The sequence below is a fragment of the Gymnoscopelus microlampas genome, assembly GCF_963454915.1.
Source record: "Gymnoscopelus microlampas genome assembly, chromosome: 19".
NCBI lineage: Eukaryota > Metazoa > Chordata > Actinopteri > Myctophiformes > Myctophidae > Gymnoscopelus > Gymnoscopelus microlampas.
Genome location: NC_139956.1, coordinates 23,926,256 through 23,939,419, shown reverse-complemented (window position 1 = coordinate 23,939,419; position 13,164 = coordinate 23,926,256). Strand labels below are relative to the sequence as shown.

The following is a 13,164-nucleotide window of genomic DNA, read 5'->3' as shown; positions in this document are numbered from 1 at the left end:
GATTAGGATGGACAGTGTCAAAACCAAACTCAGGCAGACATCGTGTCCTCGGGGAGCGAGGAAGAGAGAGAGCGACGAGCGGCAGCACAGTGAAGTGAAACCATGCAGAGCGTGGCTCAGTGTTTTATATGGAGCTCTGCTCTTCTTCCACCAGCCCTTCCTGTCTAGTCTCACATCCTCTACTGTGTCATGTCCTAGTGAATGAAAACACAGCTTTCAAATCTTCTGTGTGGGCGACGCGCATGTATGTTGTGTGTGTACACACACACGCATAAAGAAAACATAGTTCTAAAATGTACAGTATTCGTTTAAAACAGAGGTCTTCAACAGGGGGTCCGGGACCCCTAGGGGGTCCTCAGAGTTACTACAGGGGGTCCACCAAATCTTTGTGTGATTTTTACATTAACCACTTCAACCAAGCATCCCTATTCTGAGGGGAACTTTAGCCAAAAATAGCAGATCTACAAGCACACAACGCCTCGCGCTGTGAGGCGTTGTGCGCTTGTAGATCTGCTATTTTCGGCAAAGTGGTTTAGTATAGGGGGGGGGAAAGAGCAGGCTAAGTACAGAGTGAAAGGTCAGGTATACCACGTATTGTTTAAGTGCATGGTTAGATGTCTGGAAATACACATTAACATGAATCCAACATGATAGTGCTGTGAAACAAGTCTATGAAGCTGCCTATGAAATTTATGGAAAAACAAATATTCTATACAATATATAATGGGGGTCCCTGCTTTATCTTGCTCTCAGCCAAGGGGTCCTTGGCCTGAAAACGTTGAAGACCCCTGGTTTAAAATATTGAAACGGCACAGATATTCACAGTGATGATACTAATCATTTGTGTTCATTATTACGGGCATGTCGAAGACTCATTGTTTTGGACCTGTTCCTTCCAGCCATGACTTATTTTTATCTTTGTATGGAACAGATGGCGTGCGGCCCCTTGGTCGCCCTGCTCGGCCAGCTGTGGGAGGGGTGTTCAGAACAGGGGGGTCACCTGCACACAGGGTCCTGAGGTCCGTGTTGGAGAGGTAGAGGCCCATCTCTGTCTAGGAGCAGGGAGAAGACCCTCGGACACCAGGCCATGCAACCTTCTGCCCTGTGCCAGGTGGACCAGCACTCTCTGGGGGCCGGTGAGTCCACTTAACCCTAACCACATTGATTTGATTTTATTTGATTTATTTGATTTGCACAACATTTTTTTGTATACATTTTCAGGACATGTTAGCTATTTCCAAGGGAAACATTATGAGATAGTTGTTGTGCCGGTGAGGTAAGAAACCCTGGGGGGGCTTATGTGAGAATCTCACCGTTTACATTACATATAATAAGAGTTATTTAATATTAAAAGCAAAGACGAACAAAAACAAAAAACAACAAAAAAGAAAATATAAAAAATGATATGCATATATACATAAAAACCTATGATAAAGGGTATAGGACAACTGATAAAAATGAAAGTACAGGACTGAGCAGAAGAGACAAAAACAAAACAAAAACAAAAACAAAACAAAAGGTATTGAACAAAGCAAAAAATATGCTGTTACAAATTCATGTGAATATAAGTATTAAGTGATTTAGAAGATGGTCTAGTTTTCCATTTGGGTATTTAATTTACTTATTAGGCTTCTTCCAAGTCACAGGAAATGTATTGCGCTTAGCGCGCTCGGGTGGCGCAGTGGTAAAGTCCCTGCCCACCACTACGGAGGTTGTTCTAATTAATTATGTACCTGGCGCCCAATAGAGTGCTAAAGGGATGATGTATTTTTGTAAGCCAGAGGAAGTTAACTCTGCTGTCGGCTCCCATTGGATATTTTCAAAGGAATTTGTGCACTGGATTTAGGATAAATTAAGGAAATAAGCTCTGTAGCAAACAAAGGCTTATGATATTAATGTGTTTTGCTCAACAACATAATCTCCACAAATTAACACAATGCACACAGTACAAGTTTTGTACCACACAAGCAGTTTATAGAACAAAAAACAAAATTATAATGGCTTCAAAATTCACAGTTCTGGGTTTACCATGTGTCATTTATATTGCTATTAGCATACCAAAGACATAATTTGAAAATCCTGTGGTAAAAGATAATTTGAAATCTGATGAGGGGGAATGCATTGCTAACTCACTTCCATGTTTTGAAGTACATGCGCTCTGTTGTCACAATTAATTTCCTAACAAAACACTACACAGCTGCTTTTACCAAGAAAATAGAGTCCGAACAAAGAAGAATGTGCTTGTAATCTGGATGAAATCTCTGTTTCAGTGTCACGGTCACTGTGTGGGCCCCAGTTTGGCAGCACAGCACCGCCACGTGTCTTGCCAAGACACAAACGACACTAAAGTCCCCCAGAGACTGTGCAACGGCCTCCAAAGGCAAGTATTGATATAATGTCCATATTCTTTTTGTAACACACAGTACATTTTCAGTTAGTTTATTGTAAAACCTTCTTTTTATTCTTAGAATTTCAGAATAAAAATAAGTTATTTTAGTTAACTACAACATTGGTTCTCAAAGTGGGGTCCGGGGACCCCCAGGGGTACTTGAGGGGTTCCAGGGGGTCCCCAGCTAAATGATGGATAGGAACCAAATGGACCCTTATGGTTCTGTAACTCTGAGAGTGTACAAATGGAACCAAATGGACCCGTTAGGTCCATTTGGTTCCATTTGTACACTCTCAGAGTTACATTAACATTGATTTTATAATATAAATTCGGGTCCCAGAGGTATAAATGCCATTAAATGGGGGTCCGTAGCCTAATAAGTGTCAATTTGGGGGTCCTTGACATGAAAAAGTTTGAGAACCACTGAACTACAGTATAATAACCTTTCTGTGTGTATGTGTGTTTGTGCGTGCACCTGTGTGCCTATCTGCAGACCCAGCTCCCATAGGAATTGTTCCACGGAGGCCTGTGGCCTGCAGTGGCGTGTGGGGGCATGGACACAGTGCACCGCCACTTGCGGACGCCATGGCTTCCAGTCGCGGCAGGTTGCTTGTGCACACCGTCGCACTGGCAAGCCGGCCCGTGAGCATCACTGTACGTGGAGGCCCCGCCCTCCGAGCTGGCAGCGATGCAACGTCCGGTCCTGTGGAAGAGGTGAGACAATGGATTTCAGTATTCCTGTGATTTGATCTTCTGCAATTTTTTTTGTGTGTTCCATTATGACACAATGTATATACTGTGGGGTTAAAGTGGTTAAACAGATTTTTAAGCTATATTACCTAATTTTGCTGGGGACCCCCTGCAACCCCTTCAAGGACCCCTGGGGGTCCCTGGACCCCACTTTGAGAACAACTGTTTTAGACATTTGCAGTATTTATACCACAGGGTGAAAAGTGAAAGATCAGAGGTGCAAAAGACGACTGTAAATTGAATAGAAGAATCTGTTAACTTTGCTCTGCAAACTAGCCAATCCGTTGCATTCTGTTTTAAATTACAACCTTGGCCCAATCCTTGCCCCAAATGGAGAAAGTTTTGAAGGTTTAAGTTTTTAGCTCATTATAAATAAATGTCTCTGAGTTCTGACTTGCCACTGAACAGGAGGTAGGCTCTGGTTGATGTAGAACTGATAATAATATAAATATTTGAGTGATGTACACAGGCTTTAAAATGTCCCACAGCATGTTCCTTTATCCATGGAGTTTAAACAGGATTAGGCTCTAATCTCTATTCCTTTATCCTGCTCGTTTTGAGGAACTACAGACATGATCCCACACAACAAAACATTCAAGCGCCACTGACAGCGCGTGGCTCATCTGTCTAGAGGAGCGGTGCATACGGGCTTACAGTGAGTTACGTTCAGTAAAACATCTTCCTCTGTGTGTGTGTGTGTGTTCCAGCAGGCGAGTGTCGGGACAGCACCAGGTACTGTGAGAAGGTCCGGCAGCTGGAGCTCTGCCCGCTGCCCCAGTTCAAGAGCCGTTGCTGTCAGTCCTGTCGGGACACCTGAGAGGGACACGCTGGCGGGGGGAGGGGCAGGGCAAACCACAAACAAGTGGACAGGTCCAGGACTGGTCTGTTGACAGAGAACGGAGACCTTAAATTCCCTTACGACCCCTCTGAACACCTCTCCAATAACCGCGGTGGAGGAACAGGCTTGAAAGAGGGGCAGGATCGTGGAGGAATGTTGTTTGCATACTCATCATACCGTGTGTGATTGTGATCTTCTTTGTGGCGCTGGGTGATACATTTTTGGTTTGAGAAGGGACATCACCGTTAATGAAGGCCTCAGTTGGTTTTATTCTGTGTTCGCTTCAACTGAAGCTTGTGTGTCAACAGCCCTTCCGTATCATGCAAATGTGACTTGGATTTCCTCTAGTCGGTAGGGAAGAGAGTTAGCCTATCTAATGGGCAATTGATGATTGGGTTAGCTAGACATCTGTAGGAATGATGAATGATGCAGTGTTTGTTATAATCACTGGATAGTGTTACATTTGTCTTTCATAGCAGTGGTGTCTGTCAAACACAAATCAAAAGGCTAACCTTTGACACAGGTGATGTCAGTAAAATCCCAAGACATATTTTAAGCCCCCACTCCTCCCTTTTTTGGGGGGGGAGATTTGATGTCCAAGTGTGCGGCACAGGTGAATAGCTGACATGGTAAATATGGGTTTATCCAATCGATGGGATATCTCTGGTTACCACCATCAATTGGACAATGGATAAGGAGTTTTCATTTTGGGACAGTAGTTAGCGGCTATCTGTGACCTCAATGATTAGTCAGGTAATTTCAATGAGTAATATCTGAAATATGATTTCAGTTGCTTCAACAGTACAGCTTAACTTAGAGAAGAACATTATTTGCATGGATTGCACTTAATTTGGTGGAGTGACTGAAATGCAAGCAATTTAATGAAAAATAAATCATACATTTATCTTTGCACTAATAACTCCCCCAAGTCTATGTTAAGAACATGACTTGAAGTTGTTTTTTTCATCTAGTTTGTAACATTTCAACATATTTTGTCTCATGATAATGCTTTAACCACTTTGTGATGCAAGGTAGGTTGAAAGTAATTGTAATCCCTCCTAACAAGCAAATATAATTTACTCTTTTCACTAAGATATATGATTTTATCCTCAAGGTTGGCCATGCAGTAATTACCAGCCGTTGCACGACAGTCAGGCTTAGAACTGGACTTGTGATCCGCTACAGTAGATTCAGTTAGTGAAAATGGCCACTGTGTGATATTCATGTGGGTAAAAAAAAAAGTAGCAGCTTTTGTTTTGTAACTCCTTTGGTTAGTGTGCCAGATAGGCAGTGTTTGCACTTTTGATATTAATATTATGTCTTGGGTTCCATATCACTTTAGCAGTCGTGATCACATACAACACAAACAAGAACATACAGTATACTGTACACTTCTTGGTCAGTCAGTTATGCCTGATTCATTCTTCGTTACTTGCTGTCACTCACCGAAATGAGCAGATGTAATTGATGACAACGTATCGCAAGCTTGTAGATCAGCTATTTTTGGTGAGCGACACCGGCTTGCAGCCAAGCATAAATCACCCTTAGGAAGTGGTCCTCTTGTATTACTGTCATGAGATGAGAACAAGGTGTCATTAGATATTAGTTCTTGTTTTCTTGAGCTATGTAGATATTTGTTTTGCTGAAGATTGATGCTCTGTTGTCTTTTAACTATTTATTATCATGTGTGTCTTCGTGCAAATGTGATAGTTTTGTAAATAATTGCAGTGGTGAGATATGAGCACACACGTTTTCCCCTGACATGACACAGTTCCTTGTGCATGCGATGGGGAACCTCCACTGGTGACTTGATGTATTGCTCTGTCTCTCAATGCCAGGTTAATCACTAGACAATAAATTCAGTAACATTCCTTTTATAAACAGTTTGTTATGGCTCTTTTCACTTGTGTCTGTGACAATTGTGACGCATGTATTAAGTATGTTATTGTTTATATTGTTTTTTAGATTAGACACAGACAGCTACATATAATGGTATAATTAAAATGATAAAAAAAAGAGATGTGAATAATCTAATATAGCATATAGAATAAAATTAATAAATGAGGACATTTCAACAACATAACTGATCAATATGTAGACCAGAGAATTTAGACTAGAAAAATGTGCTACTCGGAGCACAGGTCTCCGCCAGGCCAATCAGGATGGAATATGAAAAATCGGACAGATCCGTCTTGATCACATGACTAGAGATGTGTATACCGATGTATGTGATGTTTGGACAAAATCTGCATAGGAGTATATCAAAACATTTGTTTTGCAAAAATCGGCCTGCTGATGGCGCTATGATAGGCCAATGTTAAAAGGATGGCATTTCTACAAAAAGGTACTGTACTGATCAATAGGACATAAATGTTTCTTAGAAATACAACAACAATATAGAAAAGACAGTTTCATAACTCGGTTTGATAGAGATATTAATAGCAGGACTGTTACTGGATACACTTCCTCAGTGGTGTACAGTAGCTTACATAGGGTTGCTGGGTTATGAGCAGTGGCGGATTTATAGGAGTTGAGGCCCATGGGCTAGAGTAATTTTGGAGGCCCCCATTCGCGGGACACATGCACGCGCGCGCGTGCATGTGCCCCCCCCCCCCCCCCCGCGATTTTTTTTTGCGGTTTTGGGCAGATTGGGTCCGTTTTTTTCCCGTTTTTGGTTTCTTTATTTCGGTTTTAGGGTTACAAAAAAAATATATATCATTAAAAAAAAAAAAAAAAAAAAAAATATTAATATATATATATTTATTTTTTTTACCAAAAAAATCGGAGGCCCCCCCAGTTGGAGGCCCGGGGGCTGTAGCCCCCCCCAGCCCAACGGTAAGTCCGGCCCTGGTTATGAGAACCCATAAGTGGGATTTCACCGCAAGGGGGTCCCACTGCTGGAAAGTTTTTTAGCACCAAACGGCGTGGAGAAAGTGAAAGTTTAGAAGCAGTGGCTGCTGAAGGAGCGCTAAAACAGTGAAACGCTTCGGTGGAGCGTCTTTTTTTTTCCACACTGCAACTGTAGAGGAAGTGTCTACTGTACAGTCTGTACTTCCTCAAAGGGATCCTTTGAAAACAACTTTCAATGTTTCATGTACTGTAGTAACAGTGAGATTAAATGGTTTAAGGATATTTTATATTCGTAAAAGAAGTGTCTGTCGACAGTGTGGGCCAACAAACAGGATGTACAGTATGTGACGTTTTTTTCAGTTAAAAGTATTCTTTTGTCAGCTTACACAGTTGTTCGATGATGTACATTGATTGACTGATGAGACACAGAGTTGTGATGGAAAAGGATGGGTGCAAGTCTTCTTTGGAGACACTTAGGGTCCTGCGAGTTTCACTTGTGGATCAATTGGAAGGTTGTATCAACACTATACTGGACAGCCTGGTATCCTCTGACGTGTTCACCCGAGATGACCGTGAAGAGGTGCTCTCCCAGCCAGGACCACGGGGAAGAGTGAGAAAGGTTCTGGACATATTGGTATGTAAAGGTGAAGAAGCTGCTGAGACCTTTCTCTCCATTATAAGCCACCATCGGCAACAAACGCAGACACATTCCATGGGGAGGAATGAGAACGAGACCGGATCCACAGGTATGCCATTTAAAATGTGTAAGGGCTGTTGTTCTGAGAAAACAGAGTCAACTTGTTGCAGACAGGATTACTCATAGAAAGACAATGTGCTGTCCATTATGTCCAGTATTCCTCTGCATAGCATGACCTCTCTGTTTTTTGTGAAGAAAAAAAGATGTGTACTTTACTGATGTCCTACCTTTATTTATTTTTCAGAGTACAACAAAACTATGCAAAAGCACAAACAAGTTCTAAGACGCAGAAGTGAGAGCATGCTATACTACAACACTCGACATGGGGAGAAAATCCCTTTCTTAGAACATTACGTCAATCTCCTATTAGTCAATGGACACCAGGATAAAGAATTTAAAAGACATGAGGTGCTGGCGTTTGGACGAACGCGGCTTTCTTTCCAACAGAAGTCACATGAGCACAGGCAAATTACCCCAGACCAGCTCTTTTCAAATACAATAGGGAGCCGTCCTGCCAAGAAAATTCTAGTGACAGGAGTAGCTGGCATTGGAAAAACAATCCTGGTGCAGAAGATGCTGCTTGATTTTGGAAATAACAAGGACTATCTTTCCTTTGACTTTGTCATCCATATTACCTTTAGAGACCTTAATCTTATCAATAAACCAACAAGCTTCCGAGACTTGGTCTTGCGTAAAAACGGGCACCTGGCTAAGGAGCTGGATAATATCTTGGCTGCTCACAGCAAGCTACTGATCGTCTTGGATGGCTTTGATGAATTCAGACACTGCAGCAACTGTGATGTGGAGGTCTTTGTAAATGAGCCAGACCAGGACGGAGAGGTGGCAGAGGTCTTTGCCAGCCTCATGCTGGGAGAACTCCTACCTGAAGCTTCTGTACTTCTCACAAGTAGACCTACAGCCATCAGCCACATCCCTGTGGGCTGCATCGATCGCTTTGTCCTCATTGCTGGCTTCTCCTTGACAGAAGTCCAGGACTTCTTCCGACGTTACTTCCAGGACAAAATCCTTGCCGAACAGATGTTTGCTTTAGTAGCGGCAAATGAGCTAATGCTGACGCTGTGTTATATCCCAGCTTTTTGTAGCATTGTTTGCTGCATCATTAAAGAAAGCAAAGACCTTAGTGAGGGAAGCCCTAAGACCATGACAGATATTTATGTCCAGTATTTGATGGCCATGATGCAGTCTCATAGCCGAGACAGGGACAAGTCTTCTCTAATCGACCAAATAGCAGGGGCCTTACCACAGCTCTCTGAAATCGTGCTAAGATTGGGTCAGCTCGCCTTTCACAAGCTGATGGCCCATCAGACAATCTTCTATGGCAGTGACACTGCAGACCTGAAGGGATGCAGTCTGGTCAGCACCTTTCTAGACAAGACAGTGGCACAGGAGCCTGGTTGCACCGAAGATGTGTACTCGTTCACGCACCTCACCGTCCAGGAGTTCTTTGCAGCAATTTATTGTGCATTCACAGATCAACCGCTGCTTGAAAGCTATGCACATCAGGGGATAGGTAACTTGCAGCTTTTCAATCAGTTCCTTTATGGAATCGTGTCTGAACGCAATACTAAGCTTCTGTCAAGACAAGTGGGGTTGCATTGCCAAGGTGACAAAGTAGAGGCCCTTAGTCAGAGGATGGTCATAGAGCTCAAGACCCTGTGTGAGAGCGGGGGCCCAATGCTGAATCATTTACACTGTTTGTTTGAGCGACAAGACCCCTCACTGGCACACCGTCTGCAACCTGATATTCTGCGGGTGAACATCAGTGATGAAACTCTCTCCCCCATGGATTATAATGCCATCAACTACTTCCTGAACCTAAGCAAAGGAAGTATATCTGAGCTGGATCTCACAGGAACAGACATACGCAATGAGGCACTGAGAGAGCTTCAGCCTCATTTACTCAGATGTAAAAGGCTTTGGTGAGTTATCAAGAAATATTTACAATCGTTTTATAACGCAATCAGCAATACTGCCAATACGTCACATGGAATCAGCAATACATCACAAGTCATGTTTTTTCCCCAACTTGAGAAAGCTGAATTAGGTATAAACCTATATGACTGTATATACTGTATAAGATGTACAGTATTACTCAGAATTGACTATTATTCACGTGAGTAAATGAGCAATGTAAGCTATCATTCTCTCCCTAGGCTTGGAGACAATGCTCTTGATATGGACACAGTCCAGGTCATTGCTGATGTTCTGCAGTTGTCTGACTGTATTACCCACCTTGGGTAAGATAATAACACATCATTTTCATTCTTTATTTTAATATTCTGTAACTTAAATATGATTTATTATGTGTTGAGAAAGAGTACAGAAATGCCTAAATATTTCCTCCTTTATGATTGAGGATTATCTTAATATGGAGAAAACACAGAGCTAATAGATAGCTCTGTGCATTAATTATCCCCCTTCAGAATGATTAATGCTTTCTCTTCCTTGTTTTAGACTTGGATGGTCCAACATTGGTGATGAAGAGCTGCTGGTTCTTTCCGATGCTGTGCGAATCAACAAGAGGCTCATTGAATTGTGGTGAGGGCAATGATGCAACATTGGGTACTGTAGGTGGAAGTGAAAATTACCATAACTATTTCATTGATAACTTTGAAAATAACACAGTGCTGTTACTGTACTCTCTTCCAGGCTGGAAGGAAACAGAATCAGCTACAGTGGTCTGTTATCACTGAATGATTTGACTCCAACCCCTTTGAGAAAAGTTGTGTAAGTAAAAGATTTGTTTATGACAAAATAAAAATGAAAATAATAATAATTAACTATTTTCATGAATATGCCAAATCAATGTTTATGGGGAAATGTGCTTAATATTTCCCACAGCGCTATATGGAATGATTTGACTGATAAGGAGGCAGATACCCTGCGTGCAACTCATGGGGTCGGATGTTACATAGTGGACTTCAATGAAGACCAGACATGGCAGGGGTGGGGACAATGGGTTTTTGACAGGTGTGAGGTCAGCAGCATTGAGAAGCTCATTACGGTGCTCTACAAGGTGTGCAACATATCGGTCCAACGTTTAGAAACACCCTGGGCAGTGACATTTTATAAAAGACTCACTCAGCTTGTCAAAAGCAGAGTTGAGCAGTGCACTGAGGATGATGTCCGCAAGAAACTGGAAAAGTTTGTGGGTGTTTTGAGTTCATGAGAGAGTGTGTGCCAGTCTCTGCCTACAGGTCACTCCAAACACAAACCACTAGACTCACAAACAGTTTTTTGGTCAAGGTCAATTTACCCACTTGAACCGTAGCATCCCTATTCTGGTCATGTCATAATAAGCAAAAATAGACAAACACTCTGCAAAAGCAGACAAACGTTAAGTGAAAATAGTAGCGCTTGTGTATTGGCTATTTTTGCTATTGACATACAAAGTATGTAGGGGTTAAGTGTTTAAGCCAAAAGGTTATTGATGAACTGTATGACTGGCTACACTAATGGACTCTATAACTGCACTGATTCACTTTATGACTTCAGGGATTAACTTGACTGCACCTTTGATGTATTTGATTGTTTTATATATTTTTATATTATGATTTGTGTTGTATGATATGGTTGTGCAGGAATATGTACGTCTGTGTTTTTAAAGCACAAATCAGGAGTGTCACTTTTTAATTTCATTGTATGTACAGTACAATGACAATAAAAGCTTTCTATTCTCTATAATCTTCACTGCTACACCAATAATGAAACAAACATTACTCTAAGCAAAACATTTTGAAAGTGAAAATCCTCCAAACCAAGAAGAGTGCGGTGAAACACCCAAAAACATCAGCCTGCCATCCAACACTTTGCTCTATTTCCTAATTGTACAGTAGGCTTAATACTACGTTCTCTGAAGGGTATAAAATCACAGAATTGGCCTCATCACATTAAACTTTATCTCACCTGCATGTGAGACTACTAAGGCCTGTTACTGTTCTATTGCTGCACCTTATAATATGTACACATACAGATCTGCACCTGCTGTCATTTTTTAAAACGCATGTACATATCTCTTACTATATATGCTATATGAATATTTGTATATATTTTTTTGTATTAGGATCATATTTGATTATTTGACCTGTTCTATTTTGAAGTTTGTATGAAAAAAAAAACCTGTGATGTGAAAAGCTGATTCTGATTCTGTAAAGACTGGCCACTTCATTTTACACTACATTTTTGTACATTTTTACTTATTCAGAGAAACATAAAATAAATGCACTTGTATTTTGTTATATCTTTGATTGTTGCTCTCCCTGCCTATGGAAAACGCATTATGGTGACACTTGTTTTACACACAGATTTACTGTAGTAGTGATTTTATTCTACAACTTTTTTTTGTCTGTATTATAGTGTTCTGACCTTCAATTTGAAGTGTGCTTGGGAAAATGCACGCCCGAGATTGTAACAAACTTTAGTGTAAAGGTAAGACAACGAGTAGGATCAAAGGAATTGAGCAGGTGCCACTAGTTCAGCTCTATAATGACCTAATATTAAATAAGGTCCACTGCATTGTAAATGACCTTACTCACCCCGGCCCTAATCCAGAAATGTAAAATTCGTCAGAGAGGCATATGCTGCAACATTACGTTTGTTACTACTATGTAACAGTAACAGTCAGAACTGCTGTGTGTGTGTGTGTTATTTTTAGACTGAAGCGTACAGTAGCTTTGGATCTAGTAGATCAGATTAGATCTACTTGATCAGAAGTTGATGAAATCCTATATCTGTCTGAGAGCACCCCAAATGAATGTGTGTATAAATGGTGCATTCTCCCCACCTTTGCCCCCACCATTTATAGTGTGATGTGAAGGAAGGATGACTTAAAGAGGCTGCAGATAGCACCAAATAAAGACAGAATCACTAAATGCCTGACACTCCAATAGTTGTGTGTCATAAGGCCCTCTACTGGTCATCAGTTGATAGGTCTATTCTAATGTACTCTGCAGGAGTCTAGCCATGTTTTTTGTTTTGTTTTTTGTTTTAATTTTTCAGTTAAAATCTTTTAATACACGTTTGAAGGACCATGATAAAGACTTTAATCTTTTGTAAAACCAGCATGTCATGAAACCTTTAACAAATAACAGCAACACAATGAACATAATAAAATAATAACGTGTGTGGGCATGCTGGGTAATCCAGCCCAGCTGAGTTAACGTGCCCTGGGACGCTACACTGCCCCCACCTGAGGGGTATAATTGTTCCCAGTGACCCACACACCGACACAAAGTCTCTGTTGAAGAATCTGTGTCTGTCTTTCTGTCTGTGTCCGGAGCTACTGTCGCAAACTACTGGACGGATCAGTCTTCATAGATAACTGACTAGTCGAGACAGACAGAATGCAACACCCGTTTGATGGGGACTGCCCGGTGCGCCGCATGTTGTCGATTTAAATGTCTTTAGTGGGAATGGCAAACTTGCATTCCTCAGTCGGCGGGACTACCAGGAGCGTTGAAAAATTACGTGACAGGGGGCCCATCAAGTCAAATGGGTGTGTCATGGTCAAATCCTGTCCCAACTCGTCACTATAGTATGACTTCAGAGTGAGAATATGTTGATGATTGATGTGATGTGACAGGCTGGCCACATGGAGTCTGAGATCTATCTTGTTTATTG

At 41.5% G+C, this 13,164-nt stretch overlaps 2 protein-coding genes across 4 annotated transcripts in view; both read left to right on the top strand.

Annotated features, from left to right (window-relative positions):
* LOC311034863 (ADAMTS-like protein 1) overlaps window positions 1–5,843 on the top strand; it is a 141,637-nt gene extending 135,794 nt beyond the window's left edge. For 2 of the 3 annotated variants that reach the window (XM_084042887.1, XM_084042889.1), the window contains 4 exons: window positions 932–1,136; window positions 2,271–2,380; window positions 2,883–3,103; window positions 3,847–5,843. In XM_084042887.1, the coding sequence (XP_083899013.1) occupies window positions 932–1,136; window positions 2,271–2,380; window positions 2,883–3,103; window positions 3,847–3,956 (646 nt within the window). In that variant the 3' untranslated portion in view covers window positions 3,957–5,843. The remainder of the gene's footprint in view (window positions 1–931; window positions 1,137–2,270; window positions 2,381–2,882; window positions 3,104–3,846) is intronic. The other variant, XM_084042888.1, reaches the window with a different exon arrangement.
* Window positions 5,844–7,093: 1,250 nt separating this feature from the next.
* On the top strand, window positions 7,094–11,582 carry LOC311034749 (NACHT, LRR and PYD domains-containing protein 3-like). The gene is made up of 6 exons (XM_084042725.1): window positions 7,094–7,573; window positions 7,769–9,464; window positions 9,699–9,782; window positions 10,000–10,083; window positions 10,195–10,272; window positions 10,387–11,582. The coding sequence occupies exons 1-6, from the start codon at window positions 7,246–7,248 to the stop codon at window positions 10,712–10,714; spliced, it is 2,598 nt and encodes an 865-aa protein (XP_083898851.1). The 5' UTR covers window positions 7,094–7,245; the 3' UTR covers window positions 10,715–11,582.
* Window positions 11,583–13,164: the final 1,582 nt, after the last annotated feature.

What these genes read in the sequence shown, in the direction of transcription:
- LOC311034749 (XM_084042725.1), top strand. Translation starts at nt 7,246, where the DNA reads ATGAGACACAGAGTTGTGATGGAAAAGGATGGGTGCAAGTCTTCTTTG. An exon ending in GAACGAGACCGGATCCACAG is followed by an intron (nt 7,574 to 7,768) that starts GTATGCCATTTA and finishes TTTATTTTTCAG; the next exon opens with AGTACAACAAAACTATGCAA. An exon ending in ACCCCTTTGAGAAAAGTTGT is followed by an intron (nt 10,273 to 10,386) that starts GTAAGTAAAAGA and finishes TATTTCCCACAG; the next exon opens with CGCTATATGGAATGATTTGA.